This window comes from Diabrotica undecimpunctata, chromosome 1 (assembly GCF_040954645.1).
Source record: "Diabrotica undecimpunctata isolate CICGRU chromosome 1, icDiaUnde3, whole genome shotgun sequence".
NCBI lineage: Eukaryota > Metazoa > Arthropoda > Insecta > Coleoptera > Chrysomelidae > Diabrotica > Diabrotica undecimpunctata.
In genome coordinates, this window is record NC_092803.1 from 35634993 (window position 1) to 35656730 (window position 21738).

A 21738-nucleotide genomic window follows, 5' to 3' on the forward strand; every position below is an offset into this window, starting at 1 on the left:
TATTAAACCTGTCTTGATGGTCTGCAACATGTTTTTCATGCAGATGTATTATGGTGTGTATATGTCAAAGTAAATCTTTATTTTATTTTTGATGTTTTGTCAGTAAATAACAATAAAATGTTACTCAGTTTATCTATGTCAGACTTTTTATTTATACAAGACGTATTGGTTTTTATGTCGCTGCGATGCGAGATCACTCTACTGTGAAAATTACGAGATGATTCTCAGATATACACGTTTTTACAATTGGCACACGGTATAGAATAAACAACATTCGATGATTCCTGTAATTGTTTTTTACCAGAAAGTAAAAAAGTAAAAGAAATCCATAGAAACACACATTATTTGACCTGTCTCCCTACGAAGTAACTATAAGTTAAATAGTCCTAAGATTACTAAAATTAATACACTGTATACCTACTATTCTTTGGCCCACACAAATTTAACTTCATATGTAACGTTGATTATTGTAGTTATTAGAAAATTTACAATCCTGCTACAATATTTGAAATGTCCAAAAAAACTATCAGTTTTTATAATTTAGTGAGTACCTATAATGAATCAATACACATCGTGACTGATTCGACGGTGTGCCTTTTGCCTGTTAACCCAAAGATGATGTAGCTATTATTACCCTAAAAACTGTTTTATTTTGTTTACGATTTCGCTGTTGGCTTGATTTATTATTTCAATTGAGCATGGTTTTTTTTACAAAATACAACTCGTATCAGGTATCAGATAATCAACGGCCAGTGCATATAGCTTAAAAATGGCACCCAGAGATTTCTGTTAATAACTTAGTTGTGACGTACAGCGTCCTCGAAAACCATTTTTACGATTCGCGCCTTTAGTAGATATTAAGATCAGCTCATCATCATCATTCTGGCTTTACAACCGTGAGTGGATGTGGATCCTATCCTCCTCAAGAATTTCTCTCCAGTCGTCCCTATCCATCGCCTTTCTCCGCCAAGCACGTATTCCCAGATTTTTCATGTCTTCATCGATGTTATCAAGGAATATTGTTCTAAGTTTTCCCTTTCTTCTCTGATCAATGGTTCTATCAAGGAGCGTTTTTCTAGCTGGGTTATTTTATTTCATTTGTATTAGATGCCCTATCCACCTCAGACGTCCCATCTTAATATGTTTTACGATGTCAGGTTCCTGGTATATTCTATACAGTTCGAGGTTGTTGAACATATTTTCATTATTTTTTGTTTAGAGTCCAGGTCTCTGAATCATATGTTAGAACTGGGCGTAATATTGTTTTGTAGAGTTTTATTTTTATATTTCTTGATATAATTGTGGATTTAAGAAGCAGTTTGAGCCCAAAATAGCATCTGTTGGTCGTGCAAATTCTGCGGTTTATCTCTGCGGTAGTATTATTTTCAGTGTTAAGAAGCGCTCCCAGGTATATAAATTCGTTTACTGCTTATTTTCATATATTTCGTTTTGTTGGTGTTTATTATTAAAAAAATTTATGTAGCTGATTCTTTTAATGCTACATACGTCTCTCGTACAGAGTTTTCCTTTCTCCCAACAATATTGATATCATCAGCATAGGGCTGAATTTGCGCTAATTTATTGTATATTGAACCAGTGGTGGTGATTTGTGACTTACGTATTACTTTTTCCAGAGGCAGATTAAACAGTATACAGCAGAGAGGGTCTCCCTGGCGCAGCCCGTTATTTGTTTTAAAAGGTTCAGACAGTTTCCCCTGAATTCGTACTCTACATTCAACTTTTTCAAGAGTTAGTTTTGTTAAATTTACCAACTGATTTTGTGTTCCTAGTTCTTTTATTGCTTTGAACATTTCTCTTCTATTCACAGAGTCGTAGGTTGCTTTATAGTCTATAAATATGTAATGAGTAGCAATGCCATATTCCAGTGTTTTTTCCAAAATTTGTTTCAGGGTTGCAATCTGATGAATTGTCGATTTACCACTTCTGAAACCAGCCTGGTGTTTTCCTACTATCCGTTCTGCATGTGGTACCACACGGTGACGTAGTACTGTGGAAAATATTTTATACGCTGCATTTAGAAGCGTAATTCCTCTGTGGTTAGAGCATTCAAAGATATCTCCTTTTTTGTGTATGTGCAAAGTATTTCAATATTTCAATCATTGGGGAGGGATTTCTGTGTCCATATTGCTTTTATAAGCTGCTGTAATGCCATTGTGGTATCATGGCCACCTTCTTTATATAGTTCAGCTGGGAGATTGTCTATTCCGGGTGATTTGTTTCTGGCTAGTTTTTTAACTGCATGTATAACTTCAAAAATCATTGGTGGTTCCTCTTCCCTCTCATCTGTTCCCGTTACCTCATCTCTTTTGTCTTTCAGGTTTTCTTCTTCTTCCTCTATATTAAGTACCTGGTAAAAGTATTTCACCCATCTATTCAATACATCTTTCATTTTCCTTTCCTTTCCTTTTCAATATCAGCTATTTTTTTATAATATGAGAGTAGTAAATCCATAATTGGCCTAAAATATACAGGTACAGTTTTCTATACTTTCTAACTACAATATACATATAAGATTGTTACACCTCAGAATTCTACATAACGAAGCCAGTAAGTGCAACAAAATACAGCTCGTATCAGGTATCAGATAATCAAAAGGCAGCGAACATAGCTTAAAATGGTACCCAGGGTTTTGTATTAATAGTAATATCTTATATGCGACGTGCGGCACCTTCGAAGACCCTTTTCACGATTCGGGCGCTTTTAGGAATCAATAATCGCTCTTTCTCTTATAATATAAGTTCTGTTATAATACATATATCCCAAAATTGGACTAAAATATACAGGTGCAGTTTTCTGCGCTCTTTACATTACACATATAGGATTACATTAGGATGCATTATACATATAGGATAATTGCTCAGAATCCCACATAACGAAGGCAGTGGGTACAACAAACAACGCTCTTACACTTTAAGTTTTGGGGTGAAATAGTACTTACTTTAGAAGTTTACTTCTTTTGAAATCATTCTGACTGCCATGATGTTTCGTTTCTCTTGATGTTTAAAATAACCACTCCTCTATCAGATTATTTACAAACAAAAAATTTAAATTATGTACAGGCATGGTATCTAATGCACAAAATATATTAAAAATATTATAAATAATTTTCCAAAAGTGCTGAATGCTGCGCAAAACTTTGTTGAAGCATTAACAGAAATGCTTGATAAAAAAATTATCGAAATACCATTTTTGGAATCACATAACCTTTTCATCGAAAACATCTACCGTGTAGGAGACGAATAATTCGTAAAAAAAAGTCAGGCGAAAATCGTAATAATGAGACTGAGATCAATGCTAAAGATTCTTTCAAAATAAAGACTTTTAATCTCATCATTGATCAGGTAAATACTAGCGTGGCAACAAGGTTTTCCGATTAAAAGCGACTCAATCAAGATATGTCATGTTTTAGTCCAAAAAGGTTTCATGAATTGAAAAAGTTATACCAAAGGGTGTATTACAAAAAAATATGCACTTTAGTTCCATTAACTGATTGAGAAAAACTTGCAGAGGAACTTCTATAATTTGCTGATTAATGGACAGATGTTGCTTAGAATGAATGTTATGGAAATGAAGTTTTAGGTCAATCGGATCTAGAAGATATATATATTCAGGGATTCTACAGTATTCACTGCCTTCTCTCGCTCAACCGTTTCCATATTTCTATGTTGTCCCATTCTCCATCGTTTAGGCCTCTCTTACTCATGGCGTCGTCTACTTCGTTCCTCCAGGATTTTCGGGGTCGTCCTCTTTTCCTCCTTCCTATGGGGCTCCATTCAGTTATTGTCTTTATCCATCTGCTGTCTCTAGTTCTTCTTACATGTCCATACCACTTTAGTCTTTTTTGTTCTATATATATTAGTATCTCTGTTTCTATTGATGTTCTTTGCTTTATTTCATCATAACTTCTCATATCCATTCTTGTTACTCTGCAGCATCTTCGCAGACATTCCATCTCTGTTGCTACTATCTTACTGCTGTTTTTCTTGTTTATGATCCATTTTTTAGCCCCATATGTCATAATACTTCGCACTAATGTTTTATAAATCTGTGTTTTTGTCTTCATATTTAGTTGTCTATCCCACCATACTGAGTTAAGTTGTCGGATTGATGTTCTTGTTTGTACTAATCTTTGTGTAATTTCTTCCTCTGTTGTTGCCTTTTTCGTAATTATAAACCCCAAGTATTTGAATTTATCCTTTCCTTTGATTGTTACGTTGTCATCAATCTGTAGATCTTCTATGTCTTCTTCACTTGTAAATAGGTACTCTGTTTTCGCGAGGTTAATATCTAGGCCAGCCTTGGTATATTCTTCTTGTAGTTTCTTTATCATGTAGCTAAGGTCGTCTTGGTCTTGTGCAATCACAACTTGATCGTGTGCAAAGCTTAACGTATATAGGTATTCGTTCCGTACCGGTATTCCCATGCCCATCTAGAAGATCTCAAAGAAAATAATAGTCAAAATAATTGAGAAAATAAAGATTCAATTACTTATGTTATTGAAAAAACATGTAAATGCGATATTAAAGAATGCGCTTATAAGCTTATTTATTAATATAATATGTACAGTATCATGTATACAGAGCTAAGCAAAGCTTATAAATTCCTTTTTACACTTCTTCTCACGCAAGCAAGTTGTGATCGAGGTTTTTCGAAATTAAAATTATTAAAAACCAGGCTTTGATCTTCGATAACAAAGGAAAATCTGAAGAGTCTTGTTACGATGCAATTAGAATGCCAATTTCTTGCAAACATTGATAATGATCTTATCATAAATAAACTTTGTAATCGAAGTATTAAAATCCGTCGCTTATCAAGTTATTAGATATAAATTAGTTAAATTTAGTCACAGATATTGTATGCAGTTGGATATAGATACTTTATTTTATTGGTACTTTATTTTCTATTATAAGACTTAGAAGAATTAGAAACATTGAAGATTAAATTATTGAAGCGTCTTAAGTCAAAGGCAGTTGTTTTTCTTTTGTGACCTGTTTTTGTTACTTTTATTTATGTTAAGGTAAATGATACTCAGAATTATTTATTTAAATTGCAACGTGTCGAAAATCCGATACGTTACATTTTGTCTAAATTTAGTTTATTTTACTAAATTTTGTACACTTAGTATATAGTTTATGTTTTGTTAGTATTTCCGAAGATATTATTTTATACTGCTCATATTTCCCAATAAAACAACCGTCACATTTTTTCAACTACCCGCTATAATCCACTTAAAAGGTACCAATTTCGAACTTTGATAAAATCGCGTTAATTTTGTATGCATATATTCTAATAGTGCTACGGTATGTCGCATGGCAACGGGCAAAATCACTAGTGTAACGGGATTTAATTATGCATCCAGAAATCAGATCTAGGTAACCCAATTTAGTTTAAAAATTTAAAATCCTTTTAATAATATTAATCATTGCATATTACTCAATGCGATTGTTTGTTTACGACATTGAAAATATCGGTGTAACTAGAACACGCTTACCGAGGCGCTGACCTAGTGAAATTTGCAATGTAATCAAAAGCTTATTTAATATTGTGTACAAATTCTATTAGTAAAACATTATTATATAAATAAACGCACGTGAGTTAAATACCTCAGAAAATAACAGTGTAGATCATTATTAATTAAGAATTAAGAGTTAACAGTCGAAGCTAGTGCTGTCATCCGTCAACTGGGTACTCTCTCTATTATTGTAATTAGAGAACCAATAAAGTAATTATGAGTATCCAGTGAGTTCGAGTTAATCAACCCCTTGCAGGGGGTAAATAGCCCCTAGAGTTCCACTATATTAAACTCCTGATGGAAGCAATCTAATGACTATATATACATATAACATTATATGATTATCCAACATTATTATACTAGTTACTTATAAAGTTTCATTATTTAAACCAACGCAACAGTTACACTTTCCATGTGAGAAATATTACTCATATAGTATAGTACTTATAAACAGCTTTTTGTTTTAGATATTTTGGTACTTATCAGTTCATCACACCTATTATTGTGATTAGAGATCCTGAGCTGATTAAAAGAATTACCATTAAGGATTTTGATCATTTTGTTAATCACAGACAATTTATACCAGCATCCATAGATCCATTATGGGGAAACAATTTGTTTTCTCTACAAGGTAAGTTTAGCATTATATAAAATAATTTGAGAATATAGAAGCCTGGTTCACTATAAGAATATCAATAAAATAAAGCTCATAAAATTTACTATAGGCCGCGTTACTGTAGGCTGCTATAAATCAGGTAGGTTAAGGATGTCATTAACAATTGCTCCCAAAAAACTGTTGTTTTACAAGTAAATATTAACAATTAATTTATAAAGTTATATTAAGATATCCATAATTAGTACAAGGTATATAAAGATCATCTTTCTTTTTTGAAACAACAATTTATTTGTTTGTAAATTGCAATAACTGCAATGGGTGGTTTAAATCTTAAGTTTTTCTCTTTCAAACAAAACTTAAAGCAATTAGGACAAATTTATAGTGATAGATAAGTAATTACCATCTACCAGTGACGTGACTGATATTTAATATCTTTATTAAAGTGTTTACAAGTTATTTCAAGTGTGATAAGTATCTTCAATTAGCAGCAGATACTAGGAAACTAAAATATTTCTGTGAGGATTGTAAGCAAGGTTTACTATTAGTACCAATTTTGAAGTCAATGGTTGAAGATTTAAAGATTAAAGTAGAGAAACTTAAATGTGCGAATAAAAAATCCTTATACGAAAAGGATAATCAGATTTGTGATCTAAGAAATACTATTAATGAACTGAAATGCAACCTCAATGCGTCAGGTTTGCCTTTATGTTTATAGTAATAAACGAAAGAATTGTAAAATCTAGCAATGTTATGTTATTCAATGTTCTCGAATTCTTTGAATATTAAAGATAGGATAAAACAAGACAGAACCAAAGTCGAGGAAATTATGAGGCAAATAGGAAAATATGAAGCAATGGATGATGTAGTGAAAGTAATTCGAGTAGAGAAGAACACAGGTACTAAGTCTCATCCACAGAGTTATTTTTTCCGATTATAGTGTTGTTAAGGACATTGTAAATGGTGTAGCAAAAATTGAAACATTCAAGAGAGAAGAAAAAAATTTATTTCATCCCCATTAAAAGTTTATTGTCAGCAAGTCAGAGGACTTCGTACAAAAATTCAAGATCTTATTAGTTTTATTTAATGTTCTTATTGTGATATATTTATATATGTTGAAAGTTGGTTACACCAGAATAATTTAGATTGTGAAATTAAAATACCTTTATATAAAACTTTTAGATGTGATCGTGATACTAGTTATAAGTTAAGAGGATGGAGTATTTTGATTTTTGTTAAAGACTACATTAAGGGAACTGTGCTGAAACCTGTGTACAAATTTATCGAACAATTTTTTATTTTATGTTCATTTGGTAAAGAAAATTTTATAATTGGAGGGGTATACATTCCCCCAAAATCCGTAAAACGAGTATATGAATAACACTTTTAATCAGTCGAAGATATATCTCAAAAGTATAATCATCATAAGACATATATTCGGCGACTACGATCTTCCTGAAGCTTCACGCTATAACAATGAATCAGATCCCCTGGTGAATTGTCCTCAAGGTTCACATGCATTGTATTTAGCTGAGTTTTATAGTTTTTTGAATTTTTTCCATATGATTAATATTCCAAAAGAAAAAAATGTTTTTTTAGACTTAGTATTTACAAATGTTTGTGATTTACAAGTAGCAAAAGCTTCAGATCCGATTTTTAAAAGTAGTTAGCATCACATAAGTTACACTTACAATATTAGTTTATGTGAACGTCAAGGTAAGTCATTAGAATATACTGAATGTTATCATGATTTTGTAAACGCAGACTATAATGGTCTCAAGAACTATCTTTCAATGATCCCTTGGGAAGACCATTTGAATCTGTCAAATGTTGATGATACTGTAACAGAATTTTACAACATACAAAATATGTCATTATCATTGTTTGTACCAGTGAAAAGATTTAGAACTTCTAGTTATTCAAAATGGTTTAATGCCAACTTACGTTATTTATTTGTACAGAAAAAAATTGCTCATAAAAATTATCGAAGCATGTTTAAACAATCCTCTATACCAAAACTTTTTGATAGACTAATGCACGATCAATTAAAATTTTATTGTAAAGAGCACCTAATACACAACCAACATGAATTTTCTCAGAATAATTCAACGGTAACAAATTTAATACTCTTTGAACAAAAAATATTAAACGCCTTGGAGAATAACAGTGAGATGGATACTATTTGTACTGACTTCTCCAAGGCATTTGACAGTGTAGATGATAACATCCTATTAGAAAAATTAAATGTCGTTGGCTTTAGTCATCAATCCTTAGAATAGTTTAGCAGCTTTTTAAGGGACCGCACCCAACAAGTGAGAATGGGTTGTTTTAATTCAAATATAATTCATGTGAAATCAGGAGTACTCCAATGAGCTGACGGTTCAGCCTTGTTACTTAATATGTTTGTGAACGATATATCAGAATGTTTTAAAAACTGTGATTTCCTGATGTTTGCAGATGATTTGAAATTATTTAAATCCGTCGATTCAACTGATGACATAACTTTAATTCAAGAAGATTTAGACCGGTTGAGTATTTGGTGTGAGAATAATATTTTGTATTTAAATGTTGCTAAATTGTTATACAGTGCTAGTCAAAGGTCCGTTCCCCCCCTCATATCTTTTGAACGGTTTTACTTATAATAGTAAAATTTGGAGGAAGGTAATAAACAGACGTAGGCTTCGTAACTAGTCATAACAAGTGACGTAACAGTGACAGATGACATTATAGCGCCACTGTGACAGATAATTTTAAATAGCACCTTATGGCAAGTGATACCTCGTTTGAAAGGTATTGAAAATACCTATTCAACCATACTAATTTTATTTAAGTTTAAGCTCATTTTAATGAATAAATAATAAATATTAAAACCTCAAAAAGTTGATATTTTTCAATTCTCTAATTGTTTGTACGTCAACAACAACTTTTTTGACAATTAACTAGAGAACGTTAGAATATTTATTAATTAAATGCGAAACTACAATTATTTTAATATACCTATTTAATCATTCTAATTTTGTTTGGATTTAAGATGATTTTGACGAATAAATAAAGAAAATAAACATTAAAATTCTGGTTTGACATTAAATTAATAAAAATTCTAACGTCCGCCTTTGGTTATTTGTCAAAAAATTTGACGTTTGTCAATTCTCTAGTTGTTTTTAGTTTGCAAAAGCGTTTATAGCTCAATATTTAGTTTCTGTTTCTACTTAGTTTAGTCAATTCTCTAGTTACTTTTAGTTTGCAAACGCGTTTATACCTGAATATTTAGTTTCTCTTTCTGCCTAGTTTAGTCAATTCAAGTTTAGTCAAGTTGTTTTTAGTTAGTTGTTCTTAGTTAATATTTAGTTTAAATATTGTTTAACGAGACGTTTAAATTTTTACAAAGGCAGAATGGTACGGACTGTAGCCGACAAAGTAGCAGCTGTGTTAATAATTGGTGAATGTGGAAATAATTTCCATACAGCGGAACGTCTTTTTAATGAGAGGTACCCTGATTGCCCTACCTCGAGAGCTTATTTGAGGAAGCTTTTTCGGAAGTTTAAACAAACAGGTAGTGTTCAAGATGTCAAACGATCTGGTCGACCAACAATTAGTGACGACAAAAAAATTAACATAATTTCAGAAATTGTAGTGAACTCTACTTCTTCTACAGCCCAAGTTGCATCTATCTATGGAATCAGTCAAAAGACAGTACACCCAGTGTTGTCTGAAAACAAATTTAATCCATACAAATTAAAAATTGTGCACCAACTTTCAGATGATGACCCCGACCGAAGACTAGAATTCTGTGAAAATATGTCCAATAAAATTAACAGCCCAATTACATAAAAACAATTTGTTTTAGTGACGAAAGTACTTTTTCTCTCAATGGAAATGTTAACACACACAATGTGAGGTATTGGAGTGACACAAATCCTCACGTCTTTCGTGAAACACATACTCAATTTCCAAAAAAAAATAAATGTTTGAGCAGGTAACCACATAGTTGGGCCTGTTTTTCTCAATACTAACTTAACCAGTGAAGTGTATCTAGAGATGTTACAAAATGCAATTAAACTATTAATGCTTTAAATTCTGGAGGATAATCCAGATGAATTCGGCAACTTGGAAATAAAGTTTCAACAAGATTATGGTGCAGTAAGACGTTACCTAGATGAGAAATATTGTGGTAGATGGATTGGACGACGAGGTACGATAGAATGGCCATCTCGGTCACCGGACCTTACACCATTAGATTTTTTTCTGTGGGGATACTTGAAATCTAAAGTTTACGCTACAGCAACCGACAATATTGACATTTTGAAACAACGAATTGTTGAAGAATGTAGGGCAATTTCCCCCGACACATTTGAACGAGTACGGCAAAAGTTTAGAAATAGGATGCATTACTGTCAGGAAGTAGATGGAGCACATTTTGAACACTTACTATAAGAACTGGTTGTTAAATATTTATCAATTAAATGAGAAGCTACAATTTTAGTATTTATTTAATTTATTCATCAAAATGAGCTTAAACTCAAACAAAATTATTATAAATGAATAGGTATTTTCAGTACCTTTCAAACGAGATATCACTTGCCATAAGGTCCCATTTAAAATTATGTCACAGTGGCGCTGTAACGTCATCTGTCACTATTACGTCACCTGTTATGAGTAGTTGAGAAGCCTACGTCTGTTTATTACCTCCCTCCAAATTTCAGTATTATAACAATAACCATTCAAAAGATACGAGGGGGTGAACGGACTTTTGACTAGCACTGTATAAGTTTTTATAAAAGTTTAAAAAATATGATACTTCTTATGCAATTAATGATAAGGGATTGTCTTATGTCAAAACAATAAAAGACAGGAGTCACATTTGATGAACAGTTGCGTTTTATACAACATATAAATGATGTATAAGTTAATTCATTAAAATATTTAGGCTTTTTTATCACTCACAACCGTCTGAGACTACCTGTTTGGGCTTTAAGACCGGTTTATATTATGCTTTGGTAGTGTCTAAAGTGGAATATGCATCTATTGTATGGTCGCTACATTACCAAGTTCATTCTACTACATTGGAGAGATTGCAGAACAAATGTTTAAGATATTGTGCATATAAATTAAACATACGCATTATTAATCATGATTATACAGATATTTTAAAAACACTCAACCTGAATTTATTAAAAACCCAATGAGATAACTGTGATTTAGTATTTGTGTTTAAGTTATTGGTGATTATATATTGGTGATCCTGAACTTCTCCAATTTATTAGTTTATATGTTCCCTCCAGAAGTCTCAGATATGTTGATCTGTTTTACAAACCTCTTTACCGTATAAATTATGGTATGCACTCATCCATTGAGCGAAAACTGAAAATAATAAATAGGAACAATTTAGAAATATTTGGTGTCTCCTTGGCTACATTTAAAAATCGGATAAAAAGAGCTTGACAAGTTATAGGTAGTTTTTTGTTTATTTTAATTCATCTTGTGTAATATATAATTAATATTTTGTTTTATTTATAATTAAGATTTAATTTCACTTAGTTTGTAAGCAATTACAGAGACTGATTTTATACTGTATGACATATATTTTTTGTGTAATGTAAATGTTAAAATATAATTTTATTTATTAAATTCACATTTTTTTTTTGTCATTTATAGTATTTGGGCACTATTTGACGTATATTGATTTATATAATTCTCTTTTTTTTTATTCTACTTTCATTTTTTTTGTTTGCTCAAAATTAAAAGTGTGATTTTGTTGTTTTTTGCATTTTTTTATGTTTTCGTATAAGAGCTATCGTACTATTTTTATCATATTTATGTCAATTTAATCTAGAATGTGGGAGCTGACTTGTTTGGTGAATATAAGCTGCTTGACAGTCCTTACATGGAATTTCATAGTCTATGTCTATGCCTTCAACCTTACCGGTCTATTTCCGATCTGCTACAGGTTCTCACGCCCTCAAATTTTGCGCGTCCGCAGCCACTTCATCCTTTCACCTTTACCATGGCTTTTCTGTTGGTCTTGGGCCCTACATTTTACTATGTAGGGATTTTTTCGGCAATCTTTGGGTCTCCATTCTCACTACATAACCAGCCCATCGAAGTCGTCGAAGTTTAACGAATTCCGAGATCGGTGCCTCTTTGTACAGCTGGTAGAGGTCATGATTGTACCTGGATCTCCGTACTATGCTTGTCGATAATGAAAACGAAAACGAAAATATTTATTAGTAAGGTTATATCTAGCTGAAATCTATATAGCTGACATCTGTCATGCCCGGAACCACATCAAAAAGAAATATGCAGACGACTGGTAGACATATTGAGGTTGCTGGCCAGCTATCAATTAAAAATTAACTTTGAAGACAGACTCTCAGCTACACAAAATCCTCAAAATACCTAGGTGTGATGCTCGATAGAACGCTAAGATCAAGACTAATCTGAGCTACACCAAACAGAATAACGAGAAACAACCTTGTCAACCGCTCTGATTCACTTTTTACGTAGGGAAAAATACCCCACTAAATTTTAATTGCGGTGCTACAGGACAAATAGTTAAATACCTGGGACAGGAATACCCGAGATGATCCTACAGTAGCAATTCACCAGATTTTTTAGTTGCGACCAAAAAGTCAACTGAATGTATTTGTCAAATCAATATTTGTTTATAAAAACTAAGTTTTGTTTTTTACTGCTTAAAATGTATTGCCTCTTTGTTTATATACGAAACTTACCTGTGATATAGCCAGATGTTAAATAAATAAATCTCTAACGTCATTCAGCATAGTGAATGGAGTACCATTAAGTCGTATAAGTCAGTGATTTCATGGCCTTCTAAAATTAAATTTTTGTTCGATGATTTTATATTTCTCAGCTATGATTTTATTAAACCAAGGTTTAGTATATCACTAAAAGCCAATGTTTTTAATCCATGAAAGTTAAAACGATAACTATATTTGAGGGCATTTCGTAAAAAGAAAAATAGGCTGTCCAGCATATCCAAGAATATCATAAACATTTAAATACAATTATACAAATAACATACACCAGACAAAAGCACAAACAGTTTAAAATAATTATTATTTAGGATGGATGCTACATTATTGGCAATCGCATGAGACGGAATGATGCTTATTTTATTTCTTAAGTTAATTATTATTATCTGTATTAATACCTTCCTCTAAGTAACTTAAATCTTCTCTTGAAAAAAAAACAATTAAGTCTGTATTTTTATCTATATATTGTAGGTCAGAAATGGAAAGAAATGAGAATGATATTAAGCCCAGCTTTCACAAGCAGCAAAATGAAAAACATGTTCAAATGTATGATGGCAGAGTCAGATAAGTTTGTAAATTTTTTGGAATCTAAAAAGGAAAATATTATAGAATTAGACGTAAAAGATAAGTTTAGCCGATTCACGTGCGACGTAATTATATCGGTAGCTCTTGGAATAGAACTTGACACCTTAAATATGCCTTCCAATGAATTTTACGAGGCTGGTAAAGAATTTACGGACTTTACTGGATGGAGATCGCTGTTATTTTTTATAGTATTTATTGCACCATTGTGGATCATTAAGGTAATATATAAGTGGTGACACATTGAAGTTGTTGCAAGATAGCAACGTTTTGTTTTGACCTATAAGTTTCCGCAAAATTATAAATATTTCATTTTTGTTTTCATCTCTATTTTTTTTTCTGTGTTTTGTTTCATGGTAACTATTGCCCAAATTGTTGATATACTATTCTTGCTTCTCGATAACTAATTGAATATCGTTGTTTTATGTACAAAATTGAAAGATACGTAAATTCATAATTTCTTTTATAGCTATACTTATTGTTATACCATCGCAACGTTAAATAAATATATTGAGACCCTTCCAATGGTACCAAATTCTATTGTGGAAACATATTAAGTTGATGATCATACATTTTGCTTCATTTTGTTAAAAACTCCTTGATAATCAAATTCATATTTCTTCGATATAAAGATAAAATTTGACGAGGGAAAAGACAGTTAAGATTTGATTTCACGTACAGGGCGCTTGCGCATCCGCTTATACGTATTTCGGCCCAATAGGCCTCATCAGAACGGCTTTCGCAAACGCTCTGAACGTGAAATAAATCTTTCCTGTCTTAGGAAGCAACTCATATAGACATGGCTTCGTATATACGCAATGTAGCGACATCTGATAATAAAATCGTAGACTAATTTGGTTTCGAAAATTAGTCTACGATTTTATAAAATTTGACATTTAAACGTTATACTAGATCTAGCTGAATAAATTTATGTGAAAGGCACCCTAAAATGTGCGACTAAAGAAAAAAGGAGGCTGAATGCATGAGAGTGACTACTAGAACGCTCAAGGATGGAATCAATGGATAGCCCATTTGCATGTCTTTAAAATACAGTAGAATATTGAACAAGACAACAACAAACTTAAGGAAATAATAGTAACACACAAGGTGTGAAGAATCCTTACTGAGAGTAAAAAATTTGAGAGCCAGGATATTATATGGAATAGATTCGAAAAGTTGTAGCTTATAATATGAAATAGAAATCTTTTGGGTACCTGTAAAGAATAATAAAGGGTACTAAAATAAAATATTACATGTGAAACTCCATTTAATAAGAACAATATGACTAATTTACAAAAACAAAAATAAATACAATTCTTTATTTAAAATACATCCACCTTTTAAAATTTGTTGGCAATTGTAGTCTAGTAGTGCTGCTAACCTTTATCTCTTTGAAGTAAACTGGTACATTTTTTGTACCACTAAAAATTAGTCACATGTTGCACAACGGTCCATAAAACGTACCACCTAACAAAATAAATTTATCGTTCGGCACAGAGACGGCTAAAATGCACCACTATACTGAACCGCCTAATAAACATGTTTAAATCACGTGCCAGAAATATTTCCCAAAAATTTGTGTCTTTAGATATCCGTTGCAATTCTAACAACTTCTAGTGCACGTGTCTGTAAAACAAATTTTTACATCCTGATTTTCTTATTAAAAAGTAGGTATTGTGTGTTATTATATTATTTTAGATTAGTAGTGTATTTATTTAATCACTAGAACATAAAACAATACTATTTTTTATACAAACTGTATATTTTTTAATATATACGGCAATCCAAAATACGTACCAACGTGCAGCTATTTATAGGTAACGTTTTTCCTGTTAGGAATAAATGGCATCCAGTAATAATAGGAGGAAGCCGTTACCTTTCAGGTTAGTAGGGATGACAGAGAAAGAATTGTACCGGGAGCTTGAAGAAATTCCTAGTGATCAAGAATCAGAAATTGATGATGATTCAGGTGAGGACGAGACGTTTGAACCGAGTGATGAGTTTGCACTAAATAATGACGATGTGTCTAGTGAGGAAGATGTGTAGAGTGAAGAGGATGTTCCTTTGCCGACGAATTTTGCAAAAGTTCCTAATCAAAAAAAGACAATTTCATGGTCTACAGAGATTATTAAAAAAATACTACCAGTAAACAGTTTTACTGATGAACAAGGATTATGTCAGGAATTGTTACAAAAAGAAGACATTTTGCTTACCCCTTACAATTTTTTCAATCTGTTTATATCTGATGATTGTTTAGATAAAATTACTTTTCAAACCAACCTGTATGCGGAACAGGAATTTCAAAAAAATCAAAAGAAATATACTCCAACAACCGTGAAGGAAATAAAAGTATTTATTGCTCTAAATCTGCTAATGGGTATAAAACCACTGCCAAGTTATGGGGATTATTGGAGTGTAAATAAAGATCTTCATGATGACCATATCTGTAAATTTATGCCTGTAAATAGATTTGGTTGGCTGCTAAGTCATATTCATATAAACAACCTAATGCCAAAAAAAGGAGAGAATGGATATGATAAGCTGTATAAAGTCCGGCCTTTCCTCAATGAAGTAAAAAACAATTTTCAAAAATACTACAAACCAACAGCTAATATAACCATCGATGAGTCTATGATAAAGTACAAATTGTAGAAGTGTATTAAAACAGTATATGCCCAAAAAACCAATAAAAAGGGGATACAAGATTTGAACACCCGCTGATAAAAATGGCTATCTATATAATTTTGATGGTTATACAGGCAAAACAGACGACTATATAGAACACTCTTTAGGCGAAAAAGTAGTTCTAAGGTTGACAGAGAACTTGAATCAAAAAAACCATGTTTTATTCTTTAATAATTTCTTTAATTCCTATGACGTATAAATAAAACTAAAAGACCTCGGATTTTATTCATGTGGAACAGTTATGTCAAACAGAAAGTATTTGCCAAAATTACGTGAAGATAAGCAACTAAAGCAGGGTGAGTATGATTATCTTGCAAGTAGTGATGGAATAATTTTTATTAAATGGAAAGATAGGATATTTTAATTTTCATGATCCCACCCAGACAAGTTGTGTACAAAGAAGACAAAAAGATGGATCGAAAATGTGTGTTCTATGTCCTACGGCTTTGGTTGATTATAATCTTAACATGAATTTTGTAGACAGGTTTTACCAGATGAAGTCTTCACACGAGTTGGACAGGAAAAGCAAAAAATGGTGGATGAGAATTTTTTTCCATTTTATAGACTGTTCTGTTGTAAACGCCTTCACATTACATAAGATATGCGGTCTACAAAAAATATCTCTAAAAGTCTTTCGAAGAAGAGTAATAGATGGATTATTGGCGGAGGAATATGTGAAATTAACTGCAGCTAATTCGAAAGAAAGTAGTGGGGTACCAATAAATAAACGACAAGGAAGGTTACCTGAAGAAGTAAGATTTATGTCTTCAGATCACCAGCCACTACGGTCAAGAAGAAGAAGGTGTGCCCGATGTAGTACTCAAGCACAGCAAATTCGTACTGAATGGACTTGTACCATTTGTAAGGTTCCTTTATGCCTCAGCAAAACAAAAGATTGTTTCCAACAATATCATAAAAAATTATAAATTTTTTTATCTGAAAATAAAGATTTTTAGAACAATATTTATTATTTCTAATTGGTAGAATTAAACGATCATTTGTTCAACAAATTAGGATGGCGATATTGCTACAATTTAGAGCGTACTAAGTCTTGTAATTACTTAAAATTAGAAGGACCACCCACTGGCGTGGGAAATAAGAACACAAGCAGTTCAAACAATACGTAATTTAATAATTGAATGTTACTACAACTAAGTTAATATTTAGCCAAAGTTTTAGCGCAAGTTCTTTATTGAAATACCACCGATCACTGTCTATACACTGGTCCACGACACACTAAAAACACAAGCACTGATACAGATTAAATATTACTACTAACTATCACTTCAACTAAGGACGTTTTCTTATATATGAATAAACTTGATAACTAATGAGCGTTCAGCTTTTAACTCTAAGCTATGTAACGATAACTACAATGCGCGAGATAAAACTCTAAAAACAAGAAGCGACCAGCTCAGCTGGGATACAATTTGATACTGATTACGCGATAGTCTAAAAACTCTTAAACCAAAAATGCGTCGAATTATATCGAATTCGAAACTAAAAACTAACTAATATGCGAGCGACCAGCTAAGCTGGGGTACAATATTATACGGACTTAAAATTCCGATTTTCAATACCTGACTATTGCAAGGGATTTTCGAGCGGCGGGGGACAACTTCGATATTTCTATACAGAGGTAGGTAAAAACCAACCTTTTGAATTCGTGTCTAACAGAGAAATTTTTGGAATTGGTCGGAGAAAGTTAATCTACGGGTAAACATATCTTTTAAATACATTTTCGACTTTCATGAGAATTTACCTAGGTAGAAGTTAAGAATTGTAAGTTAATTGCTACCAGTGGCGTAGCAACACTTGGATACATTTCTTACAGAACTTTATCCACTAATACACAAAGACAATACTGATGCTGCACGGTGGTACAACTGTTGTACCACCCTCTATTTGTCGAAGTGAACTCCAACTTAAACACAAGAAACTGTTTCTTATTTAAAACGTTATTTTGTGTGCCACTATGGTCTAGAATATTAACAGACTTCTGTGCCACAAAGAGTTATGCAAGTAAAAATAGAAAAGTATCTTGAAGAGTTACCTCCTATACGATACTTATTCAATAATAAATAGACAAATAAAATGTAAATTACAAGGAAAAAAATATTGAAAGGTTTTAGAATATTACGTGAAGTTAAGTTACGTTAAGCGATTCATGCCCGTAGGCAACTACAATTGCCACGCATGCGAATGTCTCTCCTCTACAACTTTAAACTTCGCACAATACAGTTAAATTAGATGGAGGGGGTTATCGGCTAACAAATTTAGCAAAGCGACAGTTATTCAACCAAGAGTCTAGTGGTGGTGGTGGTGGTGGTTTTAGTGGTGTTATACGTGTTAAATTATATTCATGGCAGCAAAGGGAGACGTGAAAGTAAACAATTTATAAGGGGTCCATTTGATTTGGGTACAAACTGTAGGAGATAAAAGAACTAATTAAAAACAGTTCACCAAGAAAAGCACCTGGATCAGATCAGATACAGGTCTCTGAAATACTTACTGGCAAGAACCATAGCATTTCCAACAAATATAGTAAACGCGATGGTAAGATACAAATTTAAAATCGATGAAAGGAGGCCCATGTCATAATGATACCAAAAAGGACAGCAACAGTTCACACAAAACTACAGGCCGATAAGTTTACTGCCAGAAATTAGCAAAATAGTAGAAAGAGTCATCCTCAACAGACTCCAAGCTGAAGCATACAGGGTAGAAATAATACCTGAGGCACAATTTGGATTTAGACCAGCGCACTACAGAGAGCTACAAGTACTCAGACTAACAGAGTACGTAGCAGAAGGATTCAACGATAAACAATACACAGAAGCAGCATCCCTGGATATAATCAAAGCTTTCGATAGAGTCTGGCACAAAGGGCTAATCTACAAAATGAGAGGCTACGAATACAGTGGGGCAATGCCGGGAATCTTATCGTACTTGAGCAAATGAAGTTTCAGTGTTCGGATAGAACAAGTCCAGTCCGAAATCACAAACCCCTGGAGTGCTACAGGGAGCGGTCTTGTCCCCACTACTGTACACAATATACACTCCAAGAACACCTGGAACCTTACTCAGCCTTTATTCCGATGATACAGCGATAGCGGCCAAACATAGAAATATAGACATTGCATTAAATAACCTGCAAACAGCGTTGGAAAACATCGAAGAATGGAGTTTCCAATAGAAAATCGCAATAAACTTCAAAAAACGCAAGCAGTGCTCTTTAAAAAGAGACATCAACAGCCAGAGCAACAAATAATAGTGGAAGAAAATTCCATCGAATGGAAAAGCGAAGATAAATACCTGGGATTCATAATGGACAAAGGACTCGCATTAACAAAATTTAGAGGTCGCTGGTTAAATGAAATAGAATAATAATGAAGAAAAAAAACGGGTGTGGCAGTCCAGTGGGACTGCCGGTAGAAGTTATACTTCTATACACGCGTTCGCCGTTAAAAATTTATATAGGAATCAATCTGCACAATCATTACATATGTAATGCTATAGGTAAGAGAGAGCAGAAAGAGAAAAATAATTAGTTATATAGGTATATGGTGCATCGTTTGCTGTATATAAACATTTGACCTGTAATAGGAGTATAGTAAATGACGGATTGTATCAATATTTTAATGAAAATATATATTTTTATTTTTATATATGTTTAAAAGGAGAAGAATTCAAAAAAAAATTTACACATACTCTGCAGTAAAATTCATTGTTTATTTTTTTTTTGATTAATATAAAAATCACAATACAATAATTACACTGCAACATAATTCAATATAATAATACAATATAAATTAAAATGTAATATTCATAAGTATTTAAAACTGCCAATATACATTTATAACTTACTTTACGAAGATAAAAATAAAAAACCAACAACTCAGATTATTTTGTAAATTTTCATTTTATTTTAAAATTTATGTTTATTGCGTATATTACATATATTTAATAAGATTAACGTGAGATTTTTAAATATTTCAAAAATAAAAAAAGAAATTCATAATTGGGATTCGAACTCACAACCACCAGTGTATGAACCAAACATGTAAAGGATTTGCCAATTAGGCATGACACTAACGGATTTTAAAATTGACAGTTCTCGGTAAAACAGTGATTATTTTGAAAATACAAAAGCCTAAAATAATTATTAACGTTTAATTTTAAATAATATAAAAAATATCACATAAATAATAATATTAATAGATATTATATTATATATATATATATATATATATATATATATATATATATATATATAATATTATATAATATATAATATTAAATATATATACAAAAGGAACATTTTTATTCTCGAGAGAGGAAGAGAGAGAAAATATATTTTTTGTCTTTCTCTTACTCATTATCTTACATATGTAATGGTTTCAGAGATTCACTCTCATGCAAATTTCCAACGCCGACCGTGCGTATAGAAGTATAACTTCAAAAAATGCAATATTTTGTAAATAAATTAGCAATTGCAAATATTAATTGTGAATAAATTACGATAATTTTCTGGCATTACTCATTGCTTTTATCTGTACAAAGAATAGACTTATCTTTTGAAATATTGGTGTATTAATTATTGTAGCCAGTGGAGTAGGGTTGAATCTTTCCCGTCGCGACGCCCGGGATGAAGAGGCAAAATAGGACGAGACCGATAAACTGGGTGCGTTTCGTTAGCTATCTCGGTAGGAAGTGTCTTGAGATGGCCAGAAAAACCCTCTGGCCGTTTCTAGGTAGTCTATGGGACAAGTGCTTCCCTATAAATCAGCGCTATTGAATGGCGCTTTTGAATGGCGATAATCTAACTTAATGGTCACTGAAATATGATAATTTTCAGTTTCTGTGTGCTGTCGACATACTTTCCAAACAACAAAAGAAGTCAAATTCTCTGAACTTAAAAACAGACATATTGTGTTTAAGCCAGCTTAGCAATGAGGTTTTACGGAATAGAAAAAAATAATCTTATATACTAAAACGCTAAGCCCTTTTCTTGTCCACCACTTTACTCAAAAACCATATTAGATAATTAAAATATTTTTTCGGAATATTATTAACATTACGTATGAGATTGTCAAGATATACTTTTGGTACAAAAATTGACTTCCGGTTTTGAGATGACCGGAAGTTAAAATTTACTTTAAGTTTTAGACCCCACAATGTATATATGGATCGAAAGGTCTCGTCGAGACGAATCTAAATATGTACTTCCGGTTGCAATCCGACACCGGAAGTGACCCGAAACGCGCATAAAACGTCAAGATAGAGCAAATCTGACACCGGATTCGTGATCAGCATGCAAAATTAACTGCTAAATGATATCCATGTCGACATTTGATGAACTAAAAATTGCATTCCGGTTTTGAGGTCTACTTCCGGTTTCGTTTTTATTAGTCAAATCAATAGAGAATTCAACGTAGAGTTCAAAAATGTAAGTTCACGAAATTATCATTTATAGTTTTTGAGTTATTGATAAAAATATTTTTACTTCCGGTCATTGTATATATTGTATATTTTTCTCGCAAAATAAAAAT

At 32.2% G+C, this 21738-nt stretch overlaps 1 protein-coding gene across 1 annotated transcript in view; it reads left to right on the forward strand.

Moving 5' to 3' along the window:
* Positions 1–21738, forward strand: part of LOC140438115 (uncharacterized) — an 89360-nt gene that overhangs the window by 54060 nt on the left and 13562 nt on the right. The window contains exons 8-9 of the mRNA XM_072527858.1: positions 6001–6164; positions 13391–13722. Coding sequence (XP_072383959.1) covers positions 6001–6164; positions 13391–13722 — 496 coding nt within the window. The remainder of the gene's footprint in view (positions 1–6000; positions 6165–13390; positions 13723–21738) is intronic.